The sequence below is a fragment of the Heliangelus exortis genome, chromosome 7 (genome assembly GCF_036169615.1).
Source record: "Heliangelus exortis chromosome 7, bHelExo1.hap1, whole genome shotgun sequence".
Classification (NCBI taxonomy): Eukaryota; Metazoa; Chordata; class Aves; order Apodiformes; family Trochilidae; genus Heliangelus; species Heliangelus exortis.
In genome coordinates, this window is record NC_092428.1 from 9438174 (window position 1) to 9463147 (window position 24974).

General features: G+C 38.8%; 1 protein-coding gene across 5 annotated transcripts; it reads left to right on the forward strand.

Moving 5' to 3' along the window:
* The first annotated feature begins 1954 nt into the window (after positions 1-1954).
* On the forward strand, positions 1955-24377 carry SLC35G1 (solute carrier family 35 member G1). 5 transcript variants are annotated; one of them, XM_071748706.1, is made up of 4 exons: positions 1955-2590; positions 6646-6826; positions 17721-17800; positions 21097-24377. In XM_071748706.1, exons 1-4 carry the CDS (start codon positions 2383-2385, stop codon positions 21147-21149), a joined length of 522 nt encoding a protein of 173 aa, XP_071604807.1. In that variant the 5' UTR covers positions 1955-2382; the 3' UTR covers positions 21150-24377. The 5 variants fall into 5 exon arrangements, with proteins under 5 accessions (XP_071604807.1, XP_071604808.1, XP_071604806.1 ...); XM_071748707.1 differs by lacking the exon at positions 21097-24377 and adding an exon at positions 20237-21089; XM_071748705.1 differs by lacking the exons at positions 17721-17800; positions 21097-24377 and adding exons at positions 7078-7450; positions 8370-12574.
* The last annotated feature ends 597 nt before the right edge of the window (positions 24378-24974 follow it).

Here is a 24974-nt window from a genome sequence, read left to right on the forward strand (position 1 = left end):
ACATGGTGGTGGGGGGGGAGGAAGCGGAGGAGGTTGTTGCAATCTCTTTCAAACACTCTTCAGTACAGTATTTGGCACCATGGCACTCAAAACTTCAGGTTTCCTAATGGCAGAATTGCAAAAGAAATACATAATCTGCATATTTTAACAAAGTATATTATCAAATTTTGTTCAGTATCTGTACTATGGACTAAATTGTATGTCTCTGGTTTCCTTCACTGAACGCTGAAGTTAGCCAACTGGCTCTGCCATTGCTGGGTAACTCACCTGGTGACAGCAAAGACCATTCTGTGATGGCGTGTGCTCTGCAAGCCTTGCTCACCTGCCAGGAGATGTGCCACTTCCCCCTGGGGACCTGTGCGATTGCCACCCCAAAGGGGCTGGTGAGAGGCAGAATCTCCACTGTCTTTCTCCAAAACTTCTCTGGGGAGGTACAGCTCTAACTGTGTTGGCAATTCATGGAACACGGACCCATAAAAGCTGCCTTGTATTACAGAGGTGTGAGTTTCTCGGGAAGGCAGTGGGCTGTCAGGTGTATTTGCACCTCCCTCTCCTAAATCAAACCAAACTATGAGGGAGAGGGAAGTACATCAGGCAAAAGTAACTTTATTAAGAGTGTCTGTTTGGGTAAGTTTATTGTTGTGATTCTCCCCTTTGCAGACATGCAGCTGCCATTGTATCTCCAGAGGAAAGACCTAAGCTTTTTAGTAAAAGCTCAGTAAAGCTTTTTTGGACCTTGTGGAGAAGTATGCTGACTGGAGCTTTAAGAAAACTAATTTATATCTAGTGAAACAAATATTTACTGATTTTCTTTACAGCAAGAGGAGTTCAGATAACGTAAATCTTTACAAAGAATTAATCTTGGTTTCAGCACAAACTTTTAAATGGATTTCTTTTCTCTAATAACTGATATAACATGTATAATTTTTAGTTATAATTCTGGTCATATTAATCAAATGCTAGCCCTGAGATAATGAAATATTTATGGCTCCTGGTGTGTTAGCATGAACTACAAAATGAGGCAGAGACAAGGAAAGCTTGAAATAGCTTTTATGAGGTAGCTTGAGGGAAAGCTTGAAATAGTTCGCGTGAAATAGCTTGTATTTACCATTTAGAACTTTTTTTGTTGAAGCTGTACATTTCCCTTAAGAAATAAACACTGATTAACTTATGCAGCTAAAAGATTAGTGATCATAAATCACTTAATTGAATAGAAATTCCTTCCCATTTTAATTATTGATAACAGCTCAAGTTGCACAAAAAGGAAGAATTTTAGCATTTAAAATTTATTCTCCTTGTTTTTCTCTGCACTCCGGATGGGTAAGTGGCTACTCCTTTACATGTATTTCTTTGCACCAGCTCCCCTTTCAGATTCCCCTGCCCAAAGCCATAGGTGGCACTGTTTTTTTTCAAGGAAAACATGCCACCAGACGGTGGTAAAATGATTTTTGTACGCTACTAACAATCCCGTAAGGCTTTTCACATGCACACAGAATTACTAAATCGCCCATCAGTTTCCCATTTCCATTCTGACCTCTATGAACGCAGCTGGTGCAGGCAGCTTCCAGCGAGATGCTGCTCACAGACACGGCAATTAAATGTTAATGGGCCCACTGAAGGAAAGCCGAACTATTTAAGTCGGTGACGAGATTGGAACAGCAGGATTTCAAACTGTGACACACAGAATATGGAGAAGCTGTCATAAAAGCCTAATTAGCTCGGTGAGATCCCCCCTAGGAGCAGGCTGATAGCGGGTACTGTGCGGTTATCACTCCTATGCGCTCCCACAGTTACATACTTTTATTTCAGGCGCTCAGATGACACAACAACGCCCCGAAAAAAACTGCGCCATCATTTGCCAGTTTTATTTCCTTACAAGCTCACCGCTTCAAAAAGTTGGCCAGCAGCAGCCGCGCCTTCAGCCGCCCCGCCGACCACCGCCCCCCCGGAGATGAGAGCTCCCCCTCCCGAGGCTCGGTAGCCTCACTTCTCTCCACGCCGAGTCCCGGCGCGGCCCAGGCCCCTCTCCCGGTCGGATTCCGCCTCCCGCGAGTTTCCTTCTCAAGGAGTCGCCGCAGTCTGAGGGGCTGCTGGGCAGGAGCTGGCAGGGCGCTGCCTCCCGTCTCGGGAGAGGCGTTTGACTCTCTCTGGGCTTTCAGGCAGGGATCTGTACTGGGCTGGAGAGCAGCAACCCGCCTTACTTCAGGTGGGGAGCGCGACCCGGGGGAGTCACCCCACCCTGCAGTGCTCAGCGCCAGCGCTCCGGGGCGGGGGAAAGGAAGGAGCCGGGCGGTGCTGGGCGGGGGCACCGCATGCGCATAAGGGCAGGTGCTAGCCGGCCGGTGAGGAGCCGGTACTTCCCGCGGGCAGCACGGTGTCCTTATGGTGCCGTGTCAGGGCTGCGAGAGCGTCGCTGTTCCGGCAGCGTGCGGAAATGAGCCGAAGGTGCCGTTGAGCCGAGAGGACGGTGCGGGTACGGGGCAGCCTTGCCTGCGCCTGGATCCTGGCATGGAGGCGGCGGGCGCCGAAGAGCGCCGCGGTTGTGGCTGCTGCTCGGGCTTGTCCTGGCCGCGCTGCTGCAAGGCACCTGGTGAGGAGGGGGAGCCTAGCAAGCGGGGCAGGGGGGGCTGCGCTCTCCTGTATGGGCTGCCCGCTTTTGGGGTGACATTGCCGGCAGGGCGGAGGAAGAGGAAGCGGCCCCGAGGGCAGCGGGGATCATCGCACGCGGCGGCGGGGCGCAGAGGGAGCTCGGGCGGCCTCAGAGGGCGCCCGGCACCTCTGCCCGCCCCGTCGCCGGTTGCTCGGGGCGTCAGGCTGTAGTCTGGCCGCCTCCGAGGCGTCCCCGGCTTTGGCGGCTCACAGCTGGTGCCCAGTGAGGGACATCGGCCCCCCCTGCGAGGGATTCGGCTTCGCCGTCCTCATCCCTCTCCTTTTTACCGGACTGGCCGGCCCCTGGCGAAGAAATCGAGTAACGCGGGAGGGACGGGCAGCCCCGGTGCCTGTACCCATGCTCGCTTCAGGCCCGGGCTCGGCGCTCACTACCCGGGAGCGGGCGCAGCGCTCCGCTCACTCCTATCCCTAGGGGCGGGCTGCTCCTCGATCGCTTCTACGAGAGCTTCGGTAGCTTCTTTTCCCTCGGAAAAATAGAACTAACGTTGCCAGAGTTTTAAAGTAAGACTTGGCAGGTTTGGATAAAGGGAGGTGCCTTCTGGCAGTGTGAACTTCTGGCACTTTGAATGTGTTGTGAAGGGGTGAGAGTGCTGTTCAACAAGTCCATGTACTTGCAACTGTGACTTTCCTTGGTAATTCTTACCTTGCTTTAGTGTTAATGTTTGCTTTATTTTTGTCTTAATCTGTGCTTCACTCGTTGGTCACTTTGAATTGTTAAAGCCACAAACGTACTGTGAAATATGCTAATTTTTTGTAAGTTTAACATGGCTTTCTTTCAAAACAGAAATGCTATCTTAAAGTAATTTTTGAAGTTACCTGAAGTACTTTGGCATGTGTAAATTTTAAACAACTTCAGTGAAAATGTGTTTCTCATTAAACGCGGACTATAATTGACTTTCCAGCAGAAAGTGGATAAAATGGTGAACTTAGTTAGCTAGTGACTGCAGAGAGGCCAGAGGAGAGAGCGTAAACTTCACCAGTGAAATTTGTGTTAGTATCACTTGTGAAGAAAACTTGGGAAAATAAAAACAGTGTTTGAAATCTTTACATTTATACTTTGGGTTTTTTTGGTAGTCTGTCTAGCAAAATGTTGATTGAGTCAATGGCTGGAGTGTATGAATCATACCTAGATCTTGTCTGCATGATCATGATTAGTGCATATGTAGGCTGTTTTGCTCCTGGTGCTTTACTGAAATGTGAGAGACCTGATCTTCTGCTTCTTACGGTGTGAGCAATGGATCACCCTCTTCTGGCTTTCCTGAAGGTGTGAGAGAATCATCTCACTGACCATCTTCCCCATAGCCAATACTCTTCTGTCTTTGCTACTTTCCCCGAGACACATGTATGTGAGAAGTATGGTTTTCTTCACTGTATACATTTTGCAAATATAAAAACTGTTTGAAGAAAGCATGACATGAAAGTGCAAACTAAAATAATATACTCAGAAAATGCTTTGCAGTGGGAAGTATTTGACTAGATTCCTAAAACAGGAGTGGAAGATTGTTTGAAAGCTTTACATGTGAAGATGGTCAGGGAATAAAACTGGAAAACCAAATTTTGAATCTGTAGCCACTCATAAAGAGAACTTGGGTACTACTTGAAACTCTGTTTTTAGAATGCTTCACTTTTTAAAAACAGCATGAGTGCCTGAATATTTTGATGAAGTTGGGCTAGTGTTTGGAGGCTTAATATTTTGTGGGGTGGGAATGTTATCTTGACCTAACTTCTCTTTAAAACATATTTTGAAATAAGTACTCTTCAGAACTGTAATTCATGTTTTTGGTGGAAGAACTTGTACCATTTTATTTTTAAAAGGAAATAAAACACTTTCTCATTGCACCAAGTATATTCTTTGGCAATATAATTTGATGGCTTAAATTCTAGTATTACTGTTTCTGATCAGCTTGATATATTGGGTAGCTTACAAAAATTAGTTCCTTCTGTTTTTTCTTGATTCCTTCAGATGCAAAGCTTAGTTCAGGGTACAAGACCCTTTCAGCTTACTTTGCTTCAATTTGTTTTGTTTTCCCTTTCAACACTTCCATTATTTAGATTGGCTTCATTCTGTAGTAATCAGACAGGCTATCATGCCTGAAATAAAAGTTAATAGTTCTGTTTGTTCTGTGTTCATCCATAAGCCAGCCTGGGTTTGGAATTCCCATTTCAGTTATAGGCCAGGCTGATTCTGCTTGCTTTAATATTGGACATGATGTTGATTTTGTAGTTCTGTTGTGTGACTGTGTGGATTAGGATGTTATGCAATTCAGGAATATTTGAAAAATCCCCTCTGTTTCAAGTTGGTAGATGTCCCAGTCCAGTGTTCATTTGTGTTAAGTTTTTATACTCACTTTTATGTAAGTTGCTGTTGCTAGATAGAAATATTTCAAGTAGAAACTGTCATTCAGCTTCAGTGTGACAGGATTCCTTGAAAAGCAGGCTTTCTGCCTACTTTAAATTCTGGTTGCAATTATAAAACCTGGGCCTCTAAAACTACTAAAGCCAGAACCAATGCTGCACACAATGTATCAGCCAAAGGCTCAGCTCTTAGGTGGAAATATGCAGTTTTTCAGCCTTGAGTGCTGATGTGAAGGAGGACCAAAATGGTTTGTGACAAGATTTATTAATTAAAAAAAAACCCAAAACTAACCACACACCCAAATTTTTAAAAAAGCAAGCCTCAAAGCCATATTTAGTTGCTAAGCAACTCACAGCAGTGCCCTGATGATTATGTTTTAGAGGATCTGTAAGGCTCGTATGTTCCCACACTAATGTGAGATGAGGCACCCTTTTATCAAAACACTGCTTCAGGGACTTGGAGTTCTCCCTCTTATCTTTAAACTGTGTAGTAGAAGAAAAGGCAACTCCCCATTTTTACACAAGCAGAAAGAAAAGAGATAGTGAGGTAACACCCCACTCAGATTCTTAGATGGTTCTCTTTTCTGTGGTGTTCACCTATAGGTTCAGCGAAAAGGCTGTTCCTTCTAAGGACCAAAGTAGTAACAAAAAGGCTGGTTTCTTCCCAGACAGTGTTGAGGTCAGCAATTAACCCACTCTGCTTTTGGTTTGGTTTTGTTGCTTGGTCTTTTTTAATAATTGAAGGTAGGGACTCAAACGAGGAAGATTGTGTCCCTGAAGAGAGCCTGAGGCAATGGAGAAGCTTGAGTTAGAAACCATTAATTTGAGAAACCACTTCAGAAAGAGAGTAGGACAAATAAGCATAAGCTAAGGTGAAGCTAAGATGAAACAAAGGTCTTCATGGAACTCTGATAGGTATCAGTACTTTAAGCAGGCCTATGAAAATAGTCACTTAAATTTCTTCTGCTTAAAAAGGTGTTTGTTTATTTGAAGAAAATATTTAGATTCTTATAGCAAGTTGAAAGTGTTACATGAAACTTCTGCAGGTCTAGGCCAATTTAGTGTGATCTAGTGGCAAAGTAAACGTGAGGCATAACAAAAGTGAGGTCTAAGCAATTTTTATGTGTGTGTGCTTGTGACAAAAGAAACAAAATAGTTTTTTATGAACCTTATTTAGCATAGTAAATAATCAGATGATTCTCAAGGTAATAAGTTTGTGTTTCAGTGTCTGACCATGGGCCACCTTGCAATTGGTTGCATTTATTGATCCTTGGGCAGTGGTCAGAATCATATGATTAGTCCTTTAGTGAATGGCCCAAACTAGTGAACAAGTCTGATGCCTCCAACAATAAAGCCTAATAACTCATAGAGAACTGTGAGAAGTTTGTATCCAAAGTGTTTGAGTTTATCTCCTACCTCCTGTTTTAAGAAAAAAAAAGAAACCTGTGGTGGTCAGTGAAACTTAACTTCAAGGTAGGTCTGCTAAATACGTGTAGTACTTGAATTTGGTTTTTTTGCCTTCCCTGTCCTCTACCACAAGAATAGCTTCAAATGTGTAGAGCTATCTGACCTGAGAAGTCTTCTAATAGGTCATTATTAACTGGAATTTATCTGTTGCAGGAACAAAGAAGAAAGATGCATGTCCAGGACTTGGTCTGTTTTATACTGTACTGTCTGCCTTCCTCTTCTCAGTGGCTTCTTTGTTTCTTAAAAAAATAGAAGATGTGCATTCAGTGGAAGTGAGTGCAATTCGATGTGTTTTCCAAATGGTGTTTGTACTTCCTGGTCTAATATACTACAAGTAAGTGTGGAAAATGTTTAAAGTTACTTCTTAGAAATACACATAGAATTATCACTCAAATTATGTTGCAATATTATTTTAACTCAGACTTGTCTTGCTTTGTGTTATTTTTTAGTTTCTTAACACAATTCAGAAAACTGCAAATCTTTGACTCCCTGGATTATAGAGGTTTCTACAGGGATTGTATCAAATGTATTGATTTTCCATGAAGTTATGCTCAGTAACATTAATGTGATATTTCTGTTTTTCAGAACAGGGTTTTTGGGACCAAAAGGTAAAAGAATTTTTCTTTTCTTCCGAGGATTCCTTGGCTCTAGTGCAATGATTCTTCTCTACTATGCTTTTCAAGTCATGCCACTAGCTGATGCCACTGTCATAACTTTTAGCAGTCCTGTTTTCACATCGTTGCTGGCATGGATCTTTCTTAAAGAGAAATATAGTATTTGGGATCTTCTGTTTACTCTCTTCGCAATCACTGGAGTGATTCTAATTGCCAGACCACCATTTCTGTTTGGGTCAAATGTTGCGGGGATTGAAGGAAGTTACACAGATCACCTTAAAGGAACTATAGCAGCACTTATGAGCACAGTATCTGGAGCTTCCACTTTTGTTATAATAAGAAAGGTGGGAAAATCTGTGCATTATTTTTTGTCAATTTGGTATTATGCAGTCATTGGTTTCCTTGGATGTGTTATAGCATTGTTTGTTATGGGTGAATGGCGTTTGCCATATTGTGGTAGAGATAGGGTTCTTTTAGTATTAATAGGCTTGTTAGGGTTAGGGGGTCAGATATTTCTCACAAAAGCTTTGCAGATAGAGAAAGCTGGACCTGTAGCCATAATGAAAACAATGGATGTGGTGTTTGCTTTTATTTTACAAATTCTTTTTCTCAATCATTTCCCAACTTGGTGGACTGTGGGTGGTGCCCTTTGTGTGGTAGCCAGTAGTTCCGGAACTGCCATCCGTAAGTGGCGACAGAGCTTGAAAAAAGCAAAGCAAAATGAAATTTAACAAGACAGACAGTAATACATTACAGAAACAAGTGATCTTGAGATATATAAAAATATTTATTTTTATTTATTTTAAGCGTCTTTTACCAAATTGTAGTACAAAGTCATATCAAATAAGTTGATTTAAAAACAAAACAAGCAACCAAAACTGATGTTTCAAGAACTGGTTAGGTATATGCTTTTCTTTCTCATAGTTACGCATGCAATTATGAGAAGTAGAAAGATATTTAAAAGTGGCTTGCTTCCTATCAAAAGTGGACAATAGTTGTTTTTTGGGTTTTTTTTTCCTAAAATTTGTGATTCTCCACTTCTTAGACCCTTTCTTTATTCTGCTAAACAATGGAAATCAGTCTCCTAAACTTATTTAATGAATGATATTTTGTGCTTGGTTACCAGAGGGATTGCAGTGCAAAAGTTAGAAGGGAATGACAAATTATAATCCTGTAGACATCCAGCTTTTAGAGAACAGATAAAGCTTGCACATTTACAAGCTTTCTGATTTTAATTTTTTTTTTTTCCTCTCCCCCCCCCAGGAATGATGCCAAATGTTCTTTTAAATTTTGATTCTAAAAGAACAAAAGTATAGGTATTTCATCTTTCCAAGTAATATCTACCGAAAACTAACATGGGGAAGTTATCTATTGGGATTGCTTTCCTTTTTTTTAAAAGAACTAAATGTTTGCAATTGCTTTACAGATATAATGAAACAACATAATCACCTTAATATTTTTTGTGATTTTCCCAATAAACATTTCTTTAGTTGCTCTCAGTGTTGAGAGACTGTGATAAATTGTATACCACTCATAAATTCTTGTGGTATGGAATGTTATGCTGTAGCTGCACTTTATTCTATGCAAAATATTATATTTTTAGGTATTTAATACAGGTTATTTTCAATGCTGCTTACCAACCTTTTTTCTGTATTCTTTTGTACGAAAAACTCTTTTTGAGACCAAGTTTAAGTTGTCTTGGCCTTCATCAATTAAGGAGAAGCTTTACTGTAAGTCCTTCTATTAAGTAATACAAGAGTGCAGAGTAATTTCAGTTTCACAGAAAATGCAGGTTGGCGAGGTCATGGCAGATATTCTACAGAACAGGTTTGAGGAGAGCTTCGTGGGAGTGTGAAGCTGTGCCTACACATTTCATGATGTGGAGGTGGCACTGGGGGCAGCTTCAGCCCCAGTTCTCCAGCTGGCCCTTTGAAATCTGCACTTAGTCACTTCTCTTACACATCATCTCACTTTATCTGGAAACCTACAAATACAAAGAAAAAAGGCTTACGTTATTGATCTTGGTGTCCTCCGTGTTTGAGGAGGAATGGATGATTTTCCCAAATAGAGTCTTAGATACTTTTGGAGCATTGTCTCAGTAGTGCTTAAAATTTTAACTTCAATCTTTACTTGGTCCTTTGTATCTTGAGGTGTTTCTCAGTTATTTACTCACTGCAGTGTTTTTCTAGAGAAGAATGCTGTGTTCTGTAGACTCAATATTTGTTTTATTTTTGAGATCACTAAAGGTGGCTGTTTTCTTATTTTGATTTGTAGCTATCTAGTCACACATCTTTTCCTTTTGCTAGTAAGTATTGCATCCTGGCAGGACAGAACTAGGGGTCTTGAGTCCTGAAGCACTGGAATATGTGTGGTATTTTGGAAAGCACCTGGATGTTAGAAGCCATCTTTATGCAAAGTTCTACATGTAAACCACCACCCTGAATGCATAAATAGGTTTATGGGCATTAGCAAATTCCACTTAAGTGGTAGAATCACTCCTGCTTATAGATGTCCTGTCTCTCTTTCTTCTGAACAGATAAAGTTCAGCTACTGCTAATAAGGTCAGGAGTAGTATGAAACTGCTTTCACATCTTGTTAAACCCTGATGTAATAGCAAAATTCCAGTTTGGCTCTGGTTTTAGCTTAATACTTGAGATTATAAACTGGGGTTGTTTCTTCTGCTCAGCTATTACTGCCATTGAGCAACAGCTTTAATGGAAGGGAGGGAAAATAAACTGCATTTTTTTACTGCTTCACTTCATATTTGAATTGACACTTACCAAGGTGTGGTTCCAAAGCAGTTCAGATTGATGTAAACTTGGGATGTCAGCTAGTCCTGATCCCCCTGTTGGCTTAGTGCTTGTGTTTCTGTGGCTCTGTGCTGAACTGGCCTAAGGGGTTGATCCAGCTATTTAACTTTTTAGTTAGGTTATTGGAGAGGACAAAACCAGAGTAGTCTGGACTTGACAGTGTGAAAACATTAGGAAGGGGAATTAGATAACAGTTTAAATTCCAGCGTATGAATGCTGTTTTGACGTAGTATGTGGATCCTTACACTGAAAAATCTTGAGATCCTATGATTTCTATGAATTGTGTTTACACTTAGAGAACAGCAGGCTACTGAAGAAAAGATTTCTTTCTTCTCCACAACATGTAAGTGCAGAAAATAAGCCCACCTGAAATCAACACCCTGATACAGTGGTTGGTAATTTTCTCTCAAGTTCTTGCAGAAACTCCTTTGATATACTTCCATACCTGTAGTGTCAAAACTTCCAGATGTTTGTTGGCTTTTTTTTTTTTTTCTTTGCCTGAACCTATTGGCTCTTCTTACGGAGTCCATGTGCTTATTTCTTTCAGCTGTTCCTTAACTCAATACTGAAGTTGTTAAAATTTCAAACTTGATTTTGATCCATCTTTTAGAGAGTTGTCTGACTGGTGTGAGAATGAAGGACTTGACTAGGGCTTCTCTAGTCATGAAGCATGATGAGCTGGCTTCTGTAACTAGCTTTTCTTGATGATTTTGGGAACAAGACAATTTAAGCTATAAGGTTTTTTAACCACCTCAATTTAAAAGATTTTCTTTCACTCAAATGTAGGTTGAAAACCTAAATTGCGGTTGAAAAAAATTAAATTATGCAAGAATATGGTTACACTAAAATTCTTGTTTTCTTGATTCAAATTATTTCTTAGAATTTCTGTTAAGATGGTCAATATTTTTTTCTTCAAGATTTTAGCAATTTGAGAATCCAAAGCTAAACTGGCTGAGCCTTGATTCTTGAAGATTCTGATTTTTCCTTTTTTTTTTTTCTTCATTGTTTTTTCTTTCCTCAGATTTTTACTTTGAAATCTTTTTTAGCTTATTAAGTTTTAATAAAGCAAATTTCTCAGGGTCAAATGTTATTTTTTCTGAGCTTTGAGTCTGAAACACATAATTAATGTTTATCGCCCGTTAAGTGTCTCTTGAATTTCAATGTATTCAATGTACTTATTTCAGTAGATTCTGAATAGGAAGAGAGTTATTGGTTGTTCTGCACATAAACATAGGGTAAAAAATTCAGTTGTTACTGATGCATTACAAGCATATTTCTTATTTCCTTTACTATGCAAAACACTGTAAACATCTGTTGTCTCCAGTGGGACTTTATAGCCCTAAAGCCTTACCTACCTGATAGTACCTATGTGTTTTCGCTGTACAGCAGTTTCTTTCAGGTTAAGTTGGTTGTTAAAATCTGCTCTAAAACCTCCAAATAAATCTGCTCTAAGAATTTGACAAACTCATTGTGGAGACAAGGGCAGTCTACACAGTTAAAATTTATTTCCTGCATTTATCTAACACCTGGCATGAAGTCACTTCTGTGTAACAGCATTGGTGAAATAACTGGTTTAATGTGTCATTTTTCTTCTGAAATCTGAAACCAAGCTCTTTCCTGATTCCAAAACCTGTACCTGTATGAGAGAGCCTGATGGTTTTTCCTGTAACTGAGAATGGCAAGATGGTTAATACTTCCCTTGATCATCATTTACTATAAACATTTCCTCCCTCTCTGCCCCCTGCTACTCCCCACAGTATTTTCTCTTGAGCTTTTGTTCAAGGGCTGTCTGAAGAAAGTTTATTTCTAGAGGTGCAGCCTCTTAAGTTTTTTTTTTGTAACTAGCAGTAGTTAATCAGGAAGAGTTTTTCAGTTCCATTAACTATGGTAACCATGTCCCATAAGGGCAGTAGAAGAACCATCTCTGTGCATGTGTTCAGGGTTGGCGATGCTGACAGCAGATGTGCAATGCTGACTTCACCAGGATGTTGTGCTACCAACAGAATGTTTCTATCATTAAAACTGCCTGTCCATCCAAAGAAAAGTTGTGGCTTTATGTTCCTGCAGATGCAGGTAACTTCAGGGTGGTATATTCATAGACTTCTATGGTGAAAAAACTTCTGTATATCAGAATCAGTAGTTTCCTATGTTACGTGAGTTACTGTTTGACAAAAAGGGGGTAAAAATACCTTTAGCACTAATTAAAGGATTTTCACTCTGTCCTATATATTGTTAAATATATGTTGAATTATATGTTTTGTAGAAGTTACTGGCTTTGTTATGTAGTAGTATATTTTTATAAGCAATTCTTATATATTGAAATGTTAAGACTATTTTCTTAAGAGATTTATATTAATCATTGCTAATAAAATGAGCTTGAAGAATTTAATCTCTGGTTTGCATTGATTAGTAGAACATATTTGAATGTTGTGACTGTAAAATCTTTGTGAAAGAACTGTTAATCAAGCAGCCCTTATAGTTATGAACATGCCTCAAATTCTAATACTACTAACATGCTGTGGCAATCAATATTTGTGCCTTACTACAAGCTGGAGAGGAAAAGAAGCTCAATCAGCTTCCATACAACAATTTCTTCACTGGAAACACTGTAGCATTGACATGTCAGTAAAGTTAAATTTTCCTGTGCCCAAGTGGCAATTTGTTTTTGTGGTGTTTTTTGTTTGTTTGTTTGTGTCTTTTCTATATGTCATGATTTGGATTCAAGTCTTGTCCCTTCTGTCATAAGGTGATACTTAATTGATCCCAGCGCTTTCCGTTATCTAGTTTTTCCATAATTAGATTAATTTTTCACCAAGGAGGAAAAAGCAGAAGAAACTTCTCATTTGGAAAACCGTAGCAAATATTTAATTATTTGTATAACAGTGCTTCCTCCTGCAGTGCTGCCTGGATTTGTAAGAGCAGAAGAAAATAGGAACTGGGTGAGGGTACGAACCTCCTTCAGAGCTTTGTGTGTGTAATGGATCTTTATTTCTGGGTGTCACTTAGCATTGTAGAGGGGAAAATCAATGAGGGAAGAAAGTTAGATAGTAGGGAAATACTAGCAGTATTGGACTGTCCATCCAGCACCCTTTTCTTCACCTTATGCACTCAAAAAAACTACTTACTGTAGATGATCTGACACCATCTTTTTTCTTAGGGTCCAGAGTAAGGCAAAAAGTTATTATAGCAGAGCTTACTGTGCCATGCACAGGCAGGAGAAAACTAATTGTGAAAGAATTTTATGGAGAAACTTTGTGACTTTTTCATGGTAGTTCTGTAGGTTCTTTAGAAGAACTAAGTACCTAATAATAAAAACTTAAGCTTTAAGAGAAGTGGGGGGGAGAGCATCATCCAAACACTTGAACTCAGGCAGGCTTAGTGCCCTAACTGCTTCCCTGGGGAGCCTGTTCCACTGCTCAACCACCCTCTGGGTGAAAAACTTTTTCCTTATATCTAACCTAAACTTCCCCAGCACATCTTTCTTCCATTCTCTCGGGTCCTATCATCAGTCACCAGAGAGAAGACGACAGCACCTGCTCCTCCTCCTTCCCCAGTGAGGAAGCAGGAAGCTGCAATGAGGTCTCCCCTGTCTCCTCCAGGCTGGAGGAGCTGCTCCTCATACAGCTTTCCCTCTAAACCCTTCACCAGCCTCGTAGCCCTCTCCAGTGACTCTATGTCCTTTTTGTACTGTGGTGCCCCAAATTGCACACAGTACTCAAGATGGGGCTGCACCAGTGCAAAGTGGGACAACCACCTCCCTCAACTGGCTGGCAGTGTGGTGAGCCCCAGGGCTCAGTTGGCCCTTCTCCTGTACTGAGCAAAGTGAAAAAGAGATTTGAGTTTTTTGCCCTGCTGCTATAAAATGATTCTGTGGTCTGTGTGAAAGGTGGAAAGAAACCCCATGTTTTCTGGTCAGCAAGTGTGAAGTTTAATTTTTATTCTGTACTGTGACTGTTCTGTCAGCAGGTGGAGCTATGTTTCTGAATGTATTTCTTAATGCCTAAAACCTGTTAAAAATCCAACTCCACAATTACAGATAATGGAAGTTTGAAAACAGCGTGATGTACACTATGAAAGTATCAAAATTTAAATAGGAGTCCAAATGCTATTGGAGCACTTAGATGACTAAAGAATCCTGCTCAGCACCCCCCTAAATAATCTCTTAAACTCTTCTCTGATGGTTTAAACTGCATCTTGCCCTCCCTTTCAGAGCAAAATACTCTAGAGGGTATGGAGGAGTTTAACTGTGCTCTGAAATGTCAGCTTTCTGTTGCCCAAAAAGACTGAATTCAGCAAGCAAGGTGAGAGTGCCAACCATGACTGCCAGTGAATTGGGAGGGGATATTGTAAAAAATTAGGCAGCTCATCAGTAATGATATTGCAGGATAAGATATGGTCTGTACATCTAGCATATGTCCTAAGCATTCTTTGAAGCAAAATAAATGAGAAAAAAAAAGGGGGGGGGGGGGGGGGGGGAGGGGGAAGAGGGGAGGACCATAAGTACATGCTTGGTATTAAGTTATTTGCAGTAATTTGTGATGAGTTATGATGAATGTAGGCTAACATGTCTAATTTTGCACAGAAGTGGAGTATATGTGCTGTCTGAACAGCTAATCAGCATGTTGGAACTATTGCCTTCTTTTTTTCTCCTGTGTGACCAGGGGTTTTACAAAAATATTTTCTGATTTTTATTTTGGGGCTGAGGTGAGACCTGAACATAGTTCTTGAGCAGGTTCTTGGTGCAGGTGCTGAGGTACTGAGGCCCTGCACATCTCCAAGCTCCTTATCCCCAGGACCCTATTGCCAAATATTTCCAATGCTAGGGTTTCCCAGTAACTGTGTTGCTCTGGTCACCGAAGCATAGGAGTATGGACAGGACCAGGTGTGCTGAAAGACTCTCTATGGTCAGCCCAGCCAATTAAATGAGAAAGTCATGCAAGCTTTTTAGCATAGATGCACCATGCTTTAAGTCTGATAGATCTGTGTGTTATTCCAACTACAACTCAATGTAAGGAAGGGAAATACTAGAAAGGGTAGAGGTGATACATTTAGATACTACAGTGAGCTAGAAAAAAATACTTGCCAACCTGTTTTCCATTGGAAAGTTAGCTGAAGGGTAGGTGGTCTATTTAATAGGAAGTTCTGGAACGTTTTTGGGAAGCTAAGCAATGTTAAAGAAGAGAAAAACCTTTCAAATATTAGTTGGAAAGGCTATGTGGCAAGTCCTTTTTCTTACGCTATGAAGTGTACCATGAATCAGATATTAATATTTACTTTTTACTTTCCCATTTGTGATTAATTTCTTCAAACAAACTTTCCTTTATTTTACCATAAATGTTTCTCGGTCACTATTGAGTTTTGATAAGGAAGTGAAGGAAAAAGATGTATCCTTTTATAAAGTAATCCTGACTGCATCATTTTTTCACTTTTCACTTTTCAGAAATATTTAATGCTAGTGTTTTTTAATAGATATCTGCTCAATGTCTTCATTAAGCAACATCTTTATATGAAGTAAATAAGGACTTATTTTCTCCTTTTAGTAGTAACACACGTAGGAATTTATTATGGAAACACTTAGCTGTTGTTTTTTACTCTTGACATATGGCAAAACATTTTATTCGTTATTAAATTGGTAAGTGAAAAAGAAATACTGCAATCTAAAGTCTACCAGAGGACTACAAATACCAAAGTAGTCTTTTCTACCCCAGAAGGCTGGTTTGTGTGTGTAATTCATCTCACTATTCTGGTTTACACACTGGAACCTTGCAATTCAGTAGTTCTTAATCTGGAATAAAGATGGCCAATATCAATTGATGATGTTACCAGCATAGTTGGGCTATGTTGTATTTGCAGGGAAGGAAGTGAGTTGGGACTTTAATTTTTTTTAAGCTATGCCAACTGTAAAATGTACAGATTAACCATATTTTCTGCAACAGCAAAACTTGCACCGTTTAATTTAAATGCCTACTGTAAATCATCTTGATGAACCCAGCTTGGGAGAACAGCTTCATGTGTCTCAATTTCACTATGAAAGGAAAGGAAGGGGAGGAAAGGGAAAGCAAAAGCGTGGGGCAAAAAAATCTTTGACTAGCAAGTACTCTTTAGCAAAACTGTCCAGATGAAGCCTTTCTGTGTGAATTGGTACAGATTTAAGGAGGAGAAGGGACAGTTTGTTCTCTGCTGATTATATAAGAATAATCTTGACTCTGTGTTGCTTTAGATTATGGCTCATATTCCAGGGTTAGCATGGAAGAAAATGGGAAAACTAGTATTAGATGCAGTATTTTGTTTCTGTAGTAGGCCTTCCTTGAAACCTTGGTTTTGAGATAATAGATGCTCTTTATGTTACTCTGTAACACTCTAAATGTCAACAGTTTTATCCACAAACTTATGTACTGTTCTCCTATAGAGACCATACTTGAGAATTTGATTCAGCTCTTTTACATTTTCTAGAGGACAGTCTTCTCAAGTTTTGTGGTATCCACAGGTATTTTATAGCACGTTTTTCTAATTTGCCTTTTGTCTCCTTTTATTGGATATTTAGAGCCTCATTTACAGATTAAAACTTCCTGTGTCTTTACCAACTGTCTTTTGTGAAAAGACAGATTTCCTCTATCATATGCTTAAAAATATATTCCAGGTGGGTAATTAATGAAAAAAAAAGCATCATTTGCATTTCAATTTTCCCATGGTGCATTAGGAATTTCTAGGCAGAAGAATGATGGGTGATGCTGCACTTTTAAAATTGCAGCCTAGTTCTCTTCAGGTTGATGGATCTTTTTAAGTCCCCTAATTTTGATAGATATCCCAGCATGCTTACATACAACTTGCTGTGTCTACCTTCAGTTTATCAGTTGAGCCTGGACTGCCATCTGTCCGATGTGGAAGTGAAGGTGGATACTTGGATACTTGAGGGGGTGGGAGTATTGGGTATGGAATTAAAACCCACAGAAAAGGGAAATACAGTACTACAGGTTGGTCAGGACAAAGCAAACCAATCCTAATCCTGCATGCGGTGAAGATTAATGTGGTTTGGAGATGATCCATATTCTCTGTCAAATGTTCCCATTGATGGACTGTTCACTGGAAAGCCAGTAACATTTAAAATATGCTAGCAACTTGTGAACTGGAAATCAGGAGGAGATACCAATGCTGCACTATCTTTAGAAATTATAGAAAATTATTTTTTTGACAAATGGTGAATTACTATTCAGTGTTGTCACTGTTTGAACAGGAGGAACTAAAGCAGGAGGGTTTCAGACTCCGAGAGGGGTGGAATGCAAAGGAGGAGGAAGTAAACCTAAAAAGTGGGTGGCTTTCAAATGTAAAATTAGAGAGAGTAGCCTGTGTTCATTGGTGGAAAAGATGCATCCTTCAACGTATTAACTGTCAAATGCTTATTCCTGAGCTTTTTCTTTGACAGTATCAAATGTCAAAATAGGGGGCAAAGCAAGACCATTTGTTACATATCCAGAATTCATGTGCACTAGCAAATGCTAATCAAAGCTGGCAGAAAAGTAGTAGTTGGTTGCACATTGGAATGAACAGTCTGATCATATGTTTTCTTTATAAAATTGGCTTTTTTGTCAGAGCCAACAAACTAACAGTTTAAATACATGTTGGAATCTACTTCAGTTCAATAGTTTTTTATTGAGAAAACCAAAGAGCAGCATGACATTGAAAAACTGAATTTGAAAAAGACATGAGGGGTTGGGCTCTTTTAACCAGTATGTTGTGTAACCAGAAACCACCTTGATTTCCTGAACATTGTGTGAATTATGCTTTCTGTTTGGACACCATCCAGCTGCAAGTCAAATGAGGGATCCCCAAATGTGAGAGTGGTAAGGATGACATTGGCTGGGTGCTATATAACATGGGGTGCAGGTAACTAACTCAAGATAATGCCTTCTAAGATACAGTTCACAAATTGTCCAGCAAAGACTGCAGATCAATCTAACCCTGTGAATGACACTCCCAGTTTCAACTCTTCTTTCAACTCATCAGCTACTATTTACTCTGCAGATTAACTTCCTTTTTCCTTTCTAAACACAGTTTGCTTAACAGTCACACAAACTGCTGTGTGTGTATCACCTTTTTCTAGAGTATTAATTCCTCAAGCCAGTTTTGGGTGCTGATTTTAAAGCACTCTTGTTCCCAAACTGCATTTTCCAAAAGCAAATGTAGCTATAGTAATCTTTCAGCTAGTGGTATTACTAGCAGACCAAAATGCATTACACATAAGGTTATTCCTCAAATTGTGTAAAATGTGTTGTTGCAGTTACTTGCATGAGGTGGGAGAATATAATATGAAACAAACACTTGACTGAGACATTCAGAGTATCTGAATTTGGCAATATGTTTTTACTAGATTGAACAATGAAAGTTGGCAGTAATTTTTATTTAAACTCTATCCTTACTGATAAAAAATGATAAATTAGTAACATAAGCTTTTATAGCTATAGCCTTTAGTAGATAAAATTTAATGTCCCAAACATAAGCTGTAGTAAGCACCACCTCAATGTCTACTTTCAGGATGAGACAAATAATGTCAACATTATACAAAACTGTTCTGCAGCCTTTTTACATTAGTAATTTCAGCAACTTGAGTTTTTATTGGAAAGCTAAAAGTAATTTGAATATGCTTGGCTTTTTTATAAGGTTTATAATGTTTCCTCTCAAGTAGACTTAGAAGAATCTGGTAATACTGAGGTTAGTACTTTGCAACAGATGTCAATTTCTGCAGAATGCATTTATATTCTGATATTATTAATGAAGGTTGAGTATTATACACATGTAAAAGTCTCATATTTTGATACTAAGGTGAAGTAGTTCATACTAGCATGAAGTAGGATTTGCTTTTTTTCAGTCATTAATTTTTAATTATTTAAAGATTTTTTAAATTAAAGATTTTTTAAAGATTAATCTTAATCTTGACCTGATAATCATTCATCTACAGGCAGATTCTTCAAGAACATCAAGAGATATAGCACCAGAAAATCAATCAGCTGCAGACATTAAGCTTTTGTGTTTATATGCAGTAATAGTTAACACATACAATGGCTATACTAAAATACATGTTGTTTGTAGCACAAAAGACAAATTATATTAACATCAGAGAGCAGAATTAAGTCCTAAAAGAAGGGCAGTGTATTGGAAAAAGCCAACAAAATTTTTGTCAGCTTTATGTGGTTCCTTTGCTAAATCCTCCCTGTATTCAATAATTAAATGTTTTGATGTGTGTGTATTATATATTTCTGCAAAGTAATAATTTTTTGCCAAATATCACTGGAAAACACTGGAAGATTTTTACTTAAACTTTTTACATAGCGAGTACTATGAAACATTCAACACAAAATGAAGTATGTTAACATTAAGAGAAAAAATACTAACCTACTTTTAAACTACATGTCTTCTAATATTGCCCACTGTGTTGGCACCCAGATTTTTCAGCTATTAAAAGAAAAATAAACAAATTTTTAATGTATCTTGTGACCTTAAATGTTCTGGCTGGTTACCTAAACAAATTCTTGGTTTGGTTGTTGAATTAAATTAAACGTATACTATGGTAGGTTGGCAGTAAAGGAACTGAATGTTAAATTGATGCTGTCGACTGGTTATTGTTTAGACATTGGTGTTAAGGACAATCAAAGTATTAAAGATTTTATTGTGTATTTGATGAACTCTAAATCTAAGACTATATGAGGAAACAAAACAGGCTTCTCAGTATATTTTAATTATGGCTGTATAACTTGATCTGGAATGTCAGTGTTTTATTACTTGCCACTTTAATATCATTTATATTTAAGTACTCAAGCCCCCAAATTATCATAGGTTAATCCATTAATGGATATGTATTTCCCATCTGTTTTTTTTTATTTGTTTGTTTGTTTGGTTTTTTTTGGGGGGGGGTGGTGGTGGTGAGAATTAACAGAAAATAAGGTGTCGTATTCCATTTTATTTAATTTATTTACTTTATTTACTTTATTCAACTACTAGTACTTTGACTTTTGACTTCCATTGTCCCTGAACTGTAATATGAAGTAAACAAGAGTTGTTCCTCCAATGTTTTGAAGACTTGTATTCTAATATAGTGTCTCTTTTTGACAAAACTGTAATGCAAAACTGTATAGCAAAAATCAGTAGTAAAAATATAGCTAAGTTATATGATGGGAATACAGCTGAGGCATAAAAGGCTTCCTTTAATTTGATCTATATCAGGAGTTACTCCAATGAAGTATGAAATTTGTCAGGCTAAAACTTATATAGCCAAGAAAGTGATATTGTAATTTTTTCATATTTATAATTATTTGTCCTTATCAGAAATCCTCTGTCTCAGAGAAGAATGTTGGGTTTACTCTAAAACCTTTTGAATCTCTTCCAAAGACTAATTGGAAGACTACTAACTATTTGAAAATGGATCAGTTGATGTCAATTCAAAAACTCAATTAAGTATTTCAGCTTATTAGGCTTTTCAGCAGTTTTTAATTTTTTTTACTTTATTTTTTTTCTTCTTAATTGAAGGCATATAAAGCCTTTGACCATGTTCATTAGGTTTTCAGAATTGCCTCCTTAACTGCTGGTGTTTGTCAGATAGGCAAAACCAGACTTCATATCATGTAAAGTAACATTTAATGTGTAGTACATGTAGTACAGTAGGAAAGTTGATAGGACAGCAGGCTTGATAAGAAATCTTCAGTCCAGAGTTAATAATTCAAAAACAACTTCTGAAATTCAAGTAGTTTGCCTTCCATATGTTTATTATTTTGAATCAGTATAGATTGTACTGGTTCTGATTATTTATTTATCAAGCAATCACAATGAAATAAGTCTCAAAATTGGCCCTTTACTAAAATACTGGTTTTCTTGTCTGAAACTGTCTTTCTGTTAAAAAAATCTCATAGGGCAAAATAACTTTCTGATTAAAACAAAATCATGCTTTATAGAGAGGCATAAACTTCCCTGACAGAACAATTGCTACCAAGTGACCACAAGCTGTACTTGTATAGAATGGTAATGAGTGTAATGGAAGAGATGAATTAATTGCAGATAAGGCCTATTTGCTCCTTCACAAGAATGATTACTATCCATTAGTAAATCTGTGAATATTTTGCTGTACTGGAACCAGAGTGCACTTAAGAAAAAACAGTACTTATTTTCATGTGTTTCTAATTTTCTTTCAGACTTTCTGTTTGCATGTGCAGAAGCATGCATGCTTTTCTTTAGTCCCAGCTGAAGGGTGAATTTCAGAGCAAACCCCAAGGAAAAACCTATTGACTATTTTTTAAAATTAAAAGCATATTTTAAGTGTTTTAATGTAATTCTTTAAATAAATAGTTTTAAAATATTGCTATAGAATACCACAATTAAAGCAAAATATTCCTTTACATGTGTTACCACAGTGTTTATGCAAATGATGTACAGTTCAGACTGAGTGTGGAGAAAAAAAGCCAGGTATTCTTATGTACACTGTAGCTACTTTTTCTTCCTGATGTTGGGAAAACCACACGAGTAAACTCTCATTTCTTCAGTTTCCCCATCTGTATAATATGAATAATACTTACCATCTTGCAGGAATGTGTGGAATTTATGATTTATGCATCACTCTGAAGTTCATCTTGAAATAATTTTTTTAACCTAAACTCCAGATTACATGGTCAGTAGAAGACTTAGCTGGTAAGAGCTAAAAGACAGATCCATATTTTCTGAAAGTAATTTATTTTTCTTTACCATAAATACTGCATGGAAAATCCCAGGTCAGTGAAACTTAATATCTGAATACCCACCTTGTATGTTTATTTCTGTTGCTAGTGAATCTAGCAATGTGGTGTATCTGAGCTGGATCTGTTGTCTTTCTATACGGCCAAGCCTGATGGAGTAGGGCACAGCGTGATGACTTCCAGCCACTTCTCATGAAAACATGGCAGACACTGAGAAAGAAAATAAAATTGAAGCATTCTCAAAGGACTTTCTGCTTGGCCAAGACTGTTAAAGAGAAATCTTGACCCACAAATCAAGTACAGTGCAGCAAAAGATATTTTCTTCATCTGGATAGTGCTGAGGTTGTCATGCAGCTTAAAATTCACTTCTGCATGGGAAGAACTCGAGCATGGGAGCCCCCAGCAGATGAAGTGGAGTCCTGGATGCTCACAAATGCCTGCACACTTCCCACACCTTGGGAGAAAATTAGTTTTGAAAGGTCAGTGACTTTTTTTGAGGGGAGTTATTTCTCTTGTGTGTACAACCAGGAAGAGGTCCCAAACTGATGAATCTTGCAGTAACAAAAGCAGATTCCTTGAGTAACTATTTCAACAGGCAGCTTTCCAACCTGACATCAAGGAAATTATGTTCTTCTCAAGTAAATCTGCTTGCAGCATCACAGAGGTTCATGTACTTCTGTTGGAATGGAAAGAATATGGCTAATCTCAATTGTAAATGTGTTAACTAGGATGCAATTTCATCTTTCTTGTGATCTATGTATAACTTCTGACTTGTTTTCAAGAAGAAAATCACATTGAGAACATTAAGTAGCAACTTACATTGTCGGATATATCGAGACATATTATTGCTTCATATTTTAAATTTTTCTCATATTTAAATTTTCTTCATATTTAAATTTTCTGCACCTGCAGTGCATTTCAGGAATGAAATTTCTGAACTATCAATTGCACAAATATTCTTTAAGAAGACTGCAGTCCTGCAGCTTTGCACTCTGTAATATCTTCTTTCCTACAGTATTCAGAGAGGTGAATGCCATCCCAGAAAAAAATGAGCATCAAATTAATTACCACCTGTCATCTTTATATCTTACTTACAGCTTTCACATTGCTGTTTTTTATATCTTCCATCATCACAGTGCTAAAAACCCCTTACCATTAAAAATTCTTCCAGTATCCTCTTGAAACACGGAAGTCTTCAATTTACACATGGGGAGCTGGATCTCAGGATCCTTTCATCCTTAATGAAACAAATTGCTCAAGCATATTATTGATCCCTAATGTGTTAAATTGTCCCACTGACATGTGCCTGAAGTTAGACAAATGCCTAAGTTTTTTATTGAATCAGGGATATGGTGATTTCTCCAAATATTCCATTCTGTAAAACAAATCACTTTATTTTCAGTACAGGGTATTTTTATTGTTGGAGTTTTGCAAGCTGAAAAAAATAAAGCACAAATACCTAGTGAATGAAAATTTATATATATTTTCCACTGGAATGATGTGATAATAACTTTCCTGTACTCCAGTTCTGGAAAAGCAGAGAGAGACTGGAAAAAGCTTCCATGGAAGAGTTTCTGATGTGCTTGGAGGATAATTCATTGTCACTATTGCAGTGCTGAAAACTTACTGCATTATTTGTTATGAAATAGTTGCTATGCCTCTCTCTGACACTAACAAAATGTAAAGTACACTGAAGTATTATCAGCTGAAGTATGGGTCAGTATGCATATGAATATACGAAGTAGTGAAAAACATACAGATCACACAAAACATAAATTGGGAAAGACTGACTACTACTTTTTGCAAAATACTGTATTGTGGCATTTTTATGGGGTCCCATGTGCAGTGAATGATATCGGAGCCACACTGGTGGCAAAGGGATTATTGCATTTTCTGATGGAACTGGACTTTATCCAGTATGAACTGTATTTCAGTATAGAGTGATCAATATTACGAGTTAATTACATTAGTTCAGACCGGTCATTTCTCCTATCTCCTAAGCAATAAATCATCTTAATGTTACGCTGCTAAAACTATTAAGGTGCTTTACTATAATGGATGTATTTTCTCTCACTATTCTAATAATCAGAACCTGTAAGCCACTGAGAGAGTCAGCACAGATAAACGTAAAGCCAGGAAACCAGCAGTCTGACCCAATTTATTAAACAACACCCTCCCCGCCCCCCAAAAAAATAATCTCCAAACATCCAACCAAAAAGCAAAAAAAACCCACAAAAAACCAAACTTAGCCAAACAAACCCCAACACAAACAAAAAAACCCACCCAACCAAGCAAACAACCTTTTGGAAAATACTTAATATTGTAGACTTTCAGTGGATAACTTAATTGATTTTTTTATGTATTAGTTGAAGTGCTAATACACTTTCTCCACAATGATTACTATCTACAGGGCATCAATACTATTGCACTTGCACTACCCTCACAAAACAATTCTTGTCATGAGGTGTGGTGGTCGCTGAGATAACAGAGTAGGATATATTGCAGTAGATCTGACTTCCAAACTTTCACATTTGCTCTTCCCTTCGAAAATAGTACGACAAATTCCTTGTACTGTAAGGGATTGAATTAAATTAACTCTATGTTTTACAACCCTGTAGTGGGACATCATCTCCACATACCTTAGTTACGAGAATTGGTGCCCTTCATATAAAAATGTCCGAAATAAACCCGTATTATTTATGGCCAAATTTCGCCTGGTTTGGGTTTTGATTGTTTTTTTGTTTGTTTGTTTTAAAGAAAAAAAAAAGAAAAAAAAAAGATAATTCTTCCTTTCAAATTAAAGTTGAGGAGACTGCTTTTCTTTTTGTTCTAAAGATGCATTGTGCAAAGATGCACAGCTGAGTTCATCGAAATCGTGTTTTTCCGTACGGCCGATGGAAATAGTGCAGCATTTCCAACCCCCTTCCACAGCCTCCGCTCTCTCTTCCCAGAGATAATGGCTGGCAGCGGAGCACAGGGGAGAGCTTGTGGGCTGCGCTTCTCTACCCGCTCCTGAATCGAGCCGTTGTTCTCCCTGCCGCAGCCGCGCTCCCTGCAGTGGCGGAGCTGCTCCGCGGCAGCGCACCCCCGGTAACCCCCGCCCCCCTCCCCGCACCACCGCTGCTGCTGCCGCCGGCCGGCCGGGCGCGCGCGGGGGGCGCGGAGCTGCGGGTCGGGGGCGCGCGCTGACATTCCGATGCGGTGAGGCAGCCGCGTCCCGGCCCTCCCCCGCCCCGGCCCGCGCACGGCGATGGCGCTGGACCGGCTCCCGCAGCCGGGGACGGCTCCGTTCCTCAGCGGAGCGGAGGCGCGAGGCTGGGGCGCTTAGGCGAGCGGAGGTA